We start from the raw sequence: 10,587 nt of genomic DNA on the forward strand, positions 1-10,587 counted from the left end.
AATTTGTTGTACATATTGTTCTAGTTACGTAAGATTAAATGAATTATTTGGTTTAATATGCAGAAGAAACTTGTCTAAACTAATCCTTTTCATACAACCAGTTCAATAAATTTGACTTCATCTTTTATATCAGCATGGACATTTCTATATACATATATTATATAGGTAACTTATAAACCGTAATCTTGCTTATCTTAAGCAACTTTGTTGCACATATTGTTCCAGGTAATCAAGATTAAACGGATTACTTGCATTAACACATGGAACAAAATTACTTAAAATAATCCTTTTCATACAATCAGTTTGTTGAATTTAATCTTTAATTATTCTCTCACATGTTATATAGCACATTTTTAGATGAATGAATTTGAGTATTAATAGACAGTTTGAGTTGTGAAATTGAAGATGATGTTTCAAAAGGTTCTATAATTTTGTTTCAATGTAAAATTTTGGATACAGAATCAGAAATGATTTAAAAAACTAAAAATCTTTTATAGGTAACCTCGATTGATAAAGTAGATTGACGATCATAAAATCGCGAATTGAAAATAACCCTTTGGTTAAGTGCAACAGATACACTAACACAAGTTCAAATTCTATTTTTTTCCTATATATCGTCAGTCGTCGACGCGTTTAATACACACGGCCTACGTTTCCATAATCTAACCTCACTTGAATTTGCGATGTGGCACTTAGCATTTTAACATATTTCATACTTTGGTTAGCGGAAGATCGATTTAATTCGAGTGAAATAATGATTATAGCATAGTGTTTCAGTGACTAACGCGCTAGAATAAAAAAAGGAGGAACTTTTCAACGGATATGAATGTACATACTTAGCGAATAAAAAAAATGAGAGTGTCATTATTACTGATCTTTCGAATTTTATACTTTTTCGATGTATATGGTGTCACAAATGCTTGGGACAATGACGAATTGGAAGTATTTGATGTTGTCGAGGAGGTCAATCAAAATTTCTACGAAGTGCTTGGTGTCCCCCAGGTTTATCTCGTTTTTTATTGTCCTTATTTACATAATTAATTTTCTAAATGAAAAACAAATAGTTGATGAATTAATTTTTCAGGCCGCAAATGCTTCGGAAATTAAAAAAGCTTTCAGACGATTGTCACTGCAGTTGCATCCGGATAAAAATCCTGCAGAAGATGCAGAACAGCAGTTTAGGAAAGTAAGTAACAGATCGTCCTAATTCTGAAATAAACATTTCGAATGATAAAGGACAAAAAATGCCTAATTTCTACTCCTTTGGGTACCTAAAATTCTAATTCATCATCCTATAAGTCCTATAAGTATCATAAAAATACAATCATTTATGGCAAATATGGTGTGAAGGTTAGAAAATATAGATGAAGTTAACAGTATGTTCTGATACACAATAAATATATTCCAACTTATTTTAGAAGTTATAATATAATTAGAACCATATTTTATGGAATATTTTGATCATAATACGTTATCTTAAATAGTTGTATTTTATTACAATTAATTAGCAATTTAAGCAATATATTTTTTCATACTATATAAATATTGACTTTCTTCTACAAAATACTATTTGAATTTTTGTACTTCTTGCATTAATTTCAAAATTGTGATCACTTAAAGTTAGAAAAATTCAATTTACTTTTTGAGGCAATGTCAACTTCATCTTTCAACTTACAACTTTCCCATCACATTTGCTATAAATGATTATATTTTTATGATACCTGATTTGTACTTAGATACTTTATATAAAAAATGATGCCTGATTAGAATTTTCAGTGTCTGAAGGGAAATAAATTTAGTATTTTTTCACCACCCTCCTCTCATTTCCAGTTAGTCGCTGTTTATGATATTCTGAAAGATCCTGCGAAACGTCAGCGATACGACAATGTTCTAGTTAATGGATTGCCAAACTGGCGATCAGCCGTGTATTATTACCGCCATGTGCGGAAAATGGGACTTGTAGAATTAGGAATAATTTTATTTTTACTGATTACCATCGGACAATATGTAGTTGCGTGGGCCGCATATTTCGAAAAAAGATATACATATGTATGTAAGAAAAACTACTCAAAACTAATGGAAGTTAAATTGCTTTGCCTATTTATCATAATGTATGTTGCAGGAACAAGTTTTGGGCAGTAAACTTCAGAAAATGCAAAAAAAGAATAAGAAAGGGAAGATGGATGTGCCGGATTTGGCAGACATTTTGGAGAAAATTCCTACACCAACTATTTGGAACACTCTCCCCTTTCAATTTCCAAGATGGATAATAGCTTTTACGTTGTCCATACCTGATATCGTGCGTGTAATGAATACTATACTGGAAGAAAGAAAACGTAGGAAAAAGCAAAAAGAAGAAGAAGCATTGTGAGTAAAGCTGTGATATTCAAATGAAACGTATTATTTGCCACCAAACATTTTCCTTCCATTAGGTATGCTTAGAATTTATTTATACGACCTGTTTCAGAATGCAAGAAAACGAACAACCAGAACCAGAATTCACATCTCGTACGAGGAGACGCAGAACTGGTTTCACTCCGCAAGAAAGAAGCGGTAATGGCGTTAAAGAGGTGTTTAAGAAAGATCAAACGAATCACGTTTATCAGAAACCTGCTTTTTCTGGGGGATTATGGACTGATGATGACATACTAGAATTAATAAAACTCGTGAAGAAGTATCCCAGTGGTACATCAGAGAGGTGGGATAAAATTGCAGACGCGATGAACCGTACAGTTACCGAAGTTACACATATGGCGAAAAAGGTTATTTTCTAATCTGTTTTTTATAGATTCTAATTCTAACTTCTTGATGAATAATTTTTTGGTACTTGCTAGATAAAAGACGAAGGATTAAAACCCGGTTCGTCTACAGAGGAGACTGTTATAGAAGAACGTTCAAAAAAGATAAAGACTCGTGCCGAGAATGTAGAAAGCGTTAGCGAATGGAGTCAAGAACAACAAAGAGCTCTAGAAGCGGCTCTTATAAAATATCCTAAAGGCACATCAATAGATAGATGGGAGAAAATCGCAAAATGCGTTGAAGGAAAGAGCAAGGTATCGTATATAGATATATTACAACGAATTTTTCAAACGTATGTTTAATATAATCGATATTGCGTTCCAAAGGATGAATGCCAAGCAAGGTATAGACAATTGGTGGAATTAGTCAAAAAGAAACAACATACTCAATAGCCTGCCATGTACAAGATGTTCCTTCGACAAAAAGTATAGTCCAATGCCAATCAAGTCCAAAAAAGAAAAATGAAAGAAAAACATAATTTTCGATCTTAAGATGATACATATTTCACAGCTGTTGTACAAGCTTTACAAAGTGAATTAAAGATTTCTTAAAAGTACTCTTATACAAGGATGACGCATTAAGAATAATTAAGAAAAAAAAGAAACTTTATACACGAAAAAGAACAATTACTCCTACATCATTTTATTATTAAATGTTTGTGGAGAATGTATTTATTTAATAAATTTAATAACTAATTCAGAGGAAAAGACTGACAAGAGATATGATAATTAAATACTTTCCTGTTCTCTGAGACTGATACGCCGTATCGTTTTAGCTTTGAAAACAAATTGTAAAAAGTAATCATGCCAAAGTGTATAACACATTTTACTTTACCATTAATATAACTTACATATATAGATGAACTATATTAATATAGTCGATATTAGACTCTGAAAACTAAGTTACTTGTATTGTACTTGTTAAAACTAGTACAAACAAATTCCGTCTTAAATATTTTTCGAGATCTAACCCAGGAGTTATACTATAAAGTAAAACAGTGGGCCCTGTTCTTGCATTATGAGTGTAAATATTTAAAAGGCTATAAATTTGCAATGGACGAGATAATTGCCCACGAATTATTCTGCGTAATTTACTTTACTTAAGAAATTATAAATACATATAAGCATAGAGAACTACTATTACAATTTCAACGTCGAACATATTTTATAATTGTCTAAATGGAAAGCAACATTTTGTGTAACTAATATTTAATTTTGTATCATACGCAAAGAAGTGAAGTGAAGAAAACAACTAGTATATCCGAGCTATTTATTGGTTAGTTTTTAAATAATGACTGTACAAAATACTATTTACAGATTGTATAATAAACATTTTAATTACGTCTTCTTCGAACCCTTGATATTCGCCAAGCGTTCGGTTCTTCGTACTTATTATAAAGTGGTTCCAATCTTTGGTTCTTCTTAAACTTGCTAAGTTTGGTCGGATCGCTAAATTTGAAAAATGCTGGCGCAAACTCTACTAACCATTTTGGATCTATAGTTGTCACTTCCCTCATGTATTCTTTTGTAGTTTGGACCAATTCATGATAAATTACCTATAGAAAATGAAAGAAAAAATTGGTCATATGTATCTTTTATAATTACGTTTCTAACCTTCATTGACTTACCCATTCCGGTTGTCTGTTAAATAACGCGCTACTTGGATGAATGTAGACAACTTGGCTATCTACCAAGGTTCTATATCCTTCTTGAGGATCTTTCTTTGCGGCGTTTCTGAAGAAACCAGAACAAACAGCTTTCTGAATTCTTACAGTGTTTTTACCCGCAGATACTACGTCCAATTTGTGTCTGATAAGCCAAATAAATAATTAGTTTATCTTATTAGATATTAAAAAATTGTATTTACAAATAAACTGATAATTACCTGTCCATTATACCTAATAGTTGTTTCCGAACATCCTGAGCGCGTTTTAAAGTTCTAATTTGCACAAAATTTTCATAACACCATGCATTACTAAATTTATTATTTCTCCAGGAGTTATAAACTGCCAACAGAGTTAAATGATCGCCCTCCGGTTGGTTGAATTTTGCTTTCTTTTGATCTGCTAAAGCTTGCTTATCTTTCGGTCTAGAAAAATTACAAAAATTAAACATTCGTTCGCGATTCTCGTCCGATATCATTTCTTACCTGTAGAAGACGTTCTGAACAGATAACATGCTGACGATGGTCAATATCTCATCAGAGCATTGAAGATGTACGCTCATAATAAGCATTTTAGATAAATTAGGTTCTAGAGGAAACTCTGCCATCCTTCTTCCTAATCTGGTTAACAAACCTTCGTTATCTAATGCACTTAAGCTGTGTAGAGATTCCAAAGCCATAATCAGCGATTCGACAGGTGGAGCATCCATAAAATCAAAGTGTAATAGATCATTGATGCCCATAGTCTTTAATTGTAATACCGTGGTTGCTAAATTAGTACGTTGGATTTCTGGAACCGGCGTCGGAAGCATTTCGTCCCTAGAAAGAATTATAATTAAATAGTTTATTTGTTGCATATTTTCAAATATAGAGTATTTCAAAGTATTTGTAAATTTTAAGCCAAATACCTATAAGCCCTTTCAGTATAAAGTCTATAACATTTTCCTGGACCAGTTCTGCCAGCCCTCCCTGCTCTTTGTTTCGCAGCTGCTTGACTTATTGGTGTTACTATAAGACTATCCATTCCAGTTTTAGAATTATAGACCTTCTGTTTCACAAATCCTGGATCAACTACGTAATAAATTCCATCGATAGTCAAACTAGTTTCCGCTATATTGGTGGCTATTACCACTTTTCTGGAACCAGGTGGAGCTGGTTCAAATATTCTCGTCTGCATCTCCGAAGGAAGCGCCGAATACACGGGCAAAATGATTAACTCTGGAACATCAGGACCTAAAGATTTCATACGTTCGTATAAAATTTCACAAGCTGTGTCGATTTCTTCTTGACCAGTTAGGAATAGAAGTATGTCTCCTGGAGGTTCTCTCAAATGTATCTGCATTACTGTTATCAGTGCGGCATCCAGATAGTCTGTTTCTGGTTCTTTGGTGTACATGACCTGTTTAAAATAATTTCAATTAATACTTTCAGTTATAAAAACTTTTAAACATAGATTTGAATCACTTACTTCAACTTCGAATGTTCTACCAGGAATAGTGAAGATCGGTGCTTCAAAAAAGTATTGTGAAAATTTGACAGCATCCAAAGTTGCACTTGTAACGATTAGCTTTAAATCTGGCCTCCTCCCTACAGCTTGTTTCAGCAATCCAAAAAGAACGTCCGTGTGAATGGTACGTTCATGTGCCTCATCCAACATAATTACAGAGTATGTCTTCAAATCCAAATCCATGAGACATTCTCTTAGCAACATACCATCAGTCATATACCTACAAAATTGAACATTAATATTGAATATTTGTATCTATGCAACTGAAGAACGTATTACTTACTTTATGTTGGTTTCTGGACCAGTACAGTCTTCAAAACGAATCGTGTAGCCAACTTCTTGTCCTAAACGACAACCGAATTCTTCCGCCACTCTTTTGGCAACTGACATGGCAGCCACTCTTCTAGGTTGAGTACAGCCGATCTTTCCACGGGCTGTGAACCCTGCTTCTGCTAAATACTGTGTAATTTGCGTGGTCTTTCCTGATCCTGTTTCTCCAATTACGATTAAAATTTGATTATCCGTCACAGCTTTAACTAAATCATCCCTGAGTTTATATATTGGTAAGCTCTGACGCTGTTCAAGAAGAGTTAAATTTGTTTTCTTTCCAAAGGAAGACTTTTTTCCTCCTATCACGTGTTTCTTCCACTCGGGCAAATCCTGTGTTTGAAGGCCGATTCCACGCATGTTCGCAGCTAATGTTCTACTTTCAGCTATACAATTTATAAAAACTGTATTGTTAAAGTATTTTATATTAAAAAGTTTTTAAGTGTATGTAGAAATAAAAAAATTACCTTCTGGTAGAGGGTCAATCCAATTTTTGTTCAGTCCTGTTGGAACAGAATCCATTTCCTGTTCTCTTTGCAACATTTTTTGTTCCCTCCTTTCCTTTGCTAAAGCACTCTGCATCATTGCAGCTTGCGCTAAAGAACCATCAGGATTTTTTACTATACGAACAGGACTTAAGTCTCCAAGAGCTCTTCCGTGGCCATGTAAAAATGGTGGCTCTTCTTCCACTAACTCTATTTCAACGTCTTCTTCTTCATCGTCTTCTCGTGGGAGGATTCCCGTTTCGGTATCGAATTCTGGCAATTCACTCCTATAGAAAAAGGTAAAGTTCAAACAATGAAGTTACTACATCAAGAAATTTAATTATTTAATTAATTTTAGTAATACCTATCGATACAAGATGCGGCAAGCATTTGTTTAATTTCCCACTTTTCTGGAGAAGACAATCTCTGCACACGTTTTCTAGAATAAGTTTCGTCCTCGTCCCAATTACCCTGGAGTTCTAACAAGGAAGTAGGCCTATCTGGATTTCTCAAATGTTTCTCATCTTCTTCAGTTTTGGTAACAGCCACAACAGGATTTAGATCCCTGCCGGTTTCCTGATCAACATCCTTCATACTTAAAGAAACCTATTAAAACTCAATTAGTAAAGCCCTAAATCTATTTAAAAATATATTTACTTCATTTTATAAGTTTGTATACCTTTTGTCCACCAATATTGAGGACTTTCACGAGCACCTTCTGACCCCTAGATACTACATCGCTAGCACTGGCGACTCTTCCTTCCCTTCTTAATTGTGAGATATGAACAAGCCCTTCCCACCTTCGTTTCAAACCCTCCAATTGAACAAAACAACCAAAAGGTACGATATTAGCTACTTTGCCTGAATAGATCTTGCCTACTTCTGGATCCATGGAAAGTTCTTCTACAGATCGCGATCTAGATCGATCAAGTTTATTGGAATATTTGTCCCTATGAAATTTTCTGTCTCGTGATCTAGATCTTTTACGATCTCTGGACCTGTGACGTCTTCTATCTCTGGATCTTGAACGATCTCGTGACCTTGAACGAGATCTAGACCTATGCCTTCTGTCTCTGCGACCTGATGAACGTGATCTGTGTCTTCTTCTATCTCTTGATCTACTTCTTCTTGTGTGTTTGTTCTTCTTATCATTATTATCGATTGATTGGTTCTCTTTCTTGCTATCTTCTTTGTTAGACTTTTTTGATGGTGCTAGTTCCTCCAAACTTGCCATAGCACTGCTGACTATATCATCGTCTTTGAGTTCTTTTTCATCCACAATTTTTGGTTCCTCATTTGGCAGTGCTAGGGCAGGGAATTTTTGAGCTAGTTCATCTTGCTTTGTCGGAGGTTTCAATGATTTCTCCTCCAATTTAGTTGGCTTCATATGTTGTATTATTCTTAGCAAATTGGCCATAAAAGATTCCTAAATGAATAATTGAACGTTACAATGCAGCTAGATAAAGGAACAAAGGGATAAAAGGATAAGCTTCATAAATTACTTACAGAAAATTCAGCACCATTTTCAATGAGAACTTTTTTAAATTTATCAAATGTATCATTTTTCTCTGCCAAATGGATTATGAATTCAGCTGTAGGAGAGAGAATATAATTTATAATTATAATAATGTAATATAATTAATAATTAAATATAGTTTATATATAATGTAGTCAACAACAAAATGTAAACAATGAGAGACTTTATGAGAATTAAGAGAACATAGGATATGTTTGTATTAGAGTAACAAAATCTGTGTTTTTATTAATATAAATAAAATTATATTCCATACCCAAATCTTTGTCATTTAGCCCTAAGTGATTTTCCAATTCCGTGCATATTTTCGAAACCAAAGACAGGTGTTCGAGCTTTGCAACTTCATCCATTTTCGTGCTTTCACTTATCTGCTTATACCAATACTAAGTATTTGAAACAAATAAATTAATACATGATATTGGAAATTTCAATTCAAACCATTCTTTCGTGAAATTATGCTTGGAATCAATGTACATGCGTTATGAAGCATAAAATTTGCCATAAAAACATTACGGAAGCATTTGGAACTATGTTATTATCATTATTATGCAGGAAATGTCTTTAACAAGTGTCAGTAATAAAAAAATTTTGTTGTAGGAAATAACTTTAACACTTATCAGTAATAAAATATTTTAGCTGCAGAAAATAAACTGAACATGTATTACCAGAGAGAAAATGAAAATGCTTACGCTTATGAGCAGTTCTGGTTGTTCTCGGAATAGTACTCTAACATAAAGGAACCACAGCCGAATATACAACTATCGTATTCTTAGTCAATGCTCTAACTTAAAATTTAAATACATAGATTCTTGTATATGTCAGCGTACAACCAAACAGGGCAGATCTCTAATTTTATAGATTCTTGTATATGCTAGCGTTTGTATATGCTTAGCCTTCAGGATACAACACCTGTACTATGAAACAACTAAAACTACGGATGTAAACACTCTTATTTCTTCTCTAGTATTATATATGTGCATTTCCTTTTTTATCATAATTTTGCTCTTAATTCTTGACGACTATTCTAAATGATTAATTATTAAAAATTTTTAATAATAATAACTATTCTATTAAATAAATACATTCATAAAACATGGTAGAATAATCTTTCTCACTTTTTTCTTTTAATTATTGTATGTTTTAATTATTTATTAATAATATATATATATTAATAACAGTATGAATATTTAAATAATATGTCGTAGTGTTACTTTTACTATAGCCTACTTTACTATACCATATTTTATTTAATAATAGATAGTTATAAGACACGAAAATTTTCCGTTAAGAGCATAATTTTATTCGCAATTGGCAATGAACATTACCTTAAATATGTTGTTTATTTAACAATTTAATTAATTTGACCATTTGATTAGATTGAATTATCGCGCGCTCATATGGAAGGAAGTCCGTTCCTATTGGCAGAAAATATTGCGAACTCAAACCGAGCGCTTCTATTGGCGGAGGCTATATTAAAGTCTCCACGATTGGTAATTCAGGATTAGTATTGAAATTCGTGGAGCCAGTGTACGTCGCGTCACATCGTCATTATTAGTATCTTAATTTCGATTTTATCATCATTTTTACGCTTCTATCAGCATCATCAGAATAGTACGTTTTTATTTATTCACTTATCAATTATCATTTTTAGTAAAATTAAGTAGCTTTCCGAAATTTCTTTGTACTTTTATCGTTGATTGTATATTTGACGATTAGAGTCATCGATACTTTATATTACTTGCCTCTGAAGCGTAATTTGAATTCTATTATTGATTTATTTTGCTATAATTTGTTCAAATATTATAAGTTATTGGTTTTTTGTACATTTACTTGAAATTGTTGGTTTTCCTTTGTATATATTATTCGCTGATGAAAGACTAGCAGTTTACAGCACTGAGGCTATGGGAGATTCATAATCGATAATTTAAATCGATACAAAAACGACGCTGCAGATGATTAATAATCAATTTCTTGACTTCTTATGCAGATTTGGTAATGATTGAGTTATTATAACAAAGGCAGACGTATGTACATGTTTATTTTCGTTTTTTATTGGACCAATACTAATCTTTGCTACACAATTGCTATACAGCAGTGTAGAAATAACTTATTAAGTGTATGAAAGCTTTGAATACTATATTCCAATTATGTAGTTAAATATTTGTGCATACGTTTTGCTTCAATTATTATCGAATGAAGCGCAACTTTTCAATTATTAGAATACCAATGTTTATCTTTATTTTATATGGACAAACAACGTAAGAACAAATTGT

At 32.6% G+C, this 10,587-nt stretch overlaps 2 protein-coding genes across 2 annotated transcripts; one reads left to right on the plus strand and one right to left on the minus strand.

Annotated features, from left to right (window-relative positions):
- The first annotated feature begins 600 nt into the window (after positions 1-600).
- LOC117154643 (dnaJ homolog subfamily C member 1) lies at positions 601-4,159 on the plus strand. Its single transcript, XM_033329812.2, has 7 exons — positions 601-1,002; positions 1,085-1,186; positions 1,831-2,049; positions 2,123-2,367; positions 2,468-2,762; positions 2,835-3,053; positions 3,126-4,159. The coding sequence occupies exons 1-7, from the start codon at positions 853-855 to the stop codon at positions 3,189-3,191; spliced, it is 1,296 nt and encodes a 431-aa protein (XP_033185703.1). The 5' UTR covers positions 601-852; the 3' UTR covers positions 3,192-4,159.
- pea (ATP-dependent RNA helicase pea) lies at positions 4,055-8,812 on the minus strand. The gene is made up of 12 exons (XM_033329795.2): positions 8,571-8,812; positions 8,287-8,372; positions 7,460-8,206; positions 7,145-7,386; positions 6,763-7,067; positions 6,252-6,681; positions 5,930-6,188; positions 5,370-5,860; positions 4,948-5,280; positions 4,684-4,887; positions 4,427-4,607; positions 4,055-4,354 (listed from the first exon to the last, which is right to left on the minus strand). Exons 1-12 carry the CDS (start codon positions 8,662-8,664, stop codon positions 4,133-4,135), a joined length of 3,594 nt encoding a protein of 1,197 aa, XP_033185686.1. The 5' UTR covers positions 8,665-8,812; the 3' UTR covers positions 4,055-4,132.
- Positions 8,813-10,587: the final 1,775 nt, after the last annotated feature.

The sequence above is a fragment of the Bombus vancouverensis genome, chromosome 16, assembly GCF_051014615.1.
Source record: "Bombus vancouverensis nearcticus chromosome 16, iyBomVanc1_principal, whole genome shotgun sequence".
In the NCBI taxonomy this organism is placed as follows: Eukaryota; Metazoa; Arthropoda; class Insecta; order Hymenoptera; family Apidae; genus Bombus; species Bombus vancouverensis.

Bases quoted from the DNA above. Each gene is read 5' to 3' on its own strand.
- LOC117154643 (XM_033329812.2), top strand. From the start codon at position 853: ATGAGAGTGTCATTATTACTGATCTTTCGAATTTTATACTTTTTCGAT. The intron at 2,050-2,122 runs GTATGTAAGAAA...TGTATGTTGCAG, and splicing joins TCGAAAAAAGATATACATAT to GAACAAGTTTTGGGCAGTAA. The intron at 3,054-3,125 runs GTATCGTATATA...TGCGTTCCAAAG, and splicing joins GCGTTGAAGGAAAGAGCAAG to GATGAATGCCAAGCAAGGTA.
- pea (XM_033329795.2), bottom strand. From the start codon at position 8,664: ATGGATGAAGTTGCAAAGCTCGAACACCTGTCTTTGGTTTCGAAAATA. The intron at 8,373-8,570 runs GTATGGAATATA...TCTCTCCTACAG, and splicing joins GCTAAATGACAAAGATTTGG to CTGAATTCATAATCCATTTG. The intron at 8,207-8,286 runs GTAAGTAATTTA...TTATTCATTTAG, and splicing joins AAAATGGTGCTGAATTTTCT to GAATCTTTTATGGCCAATTT.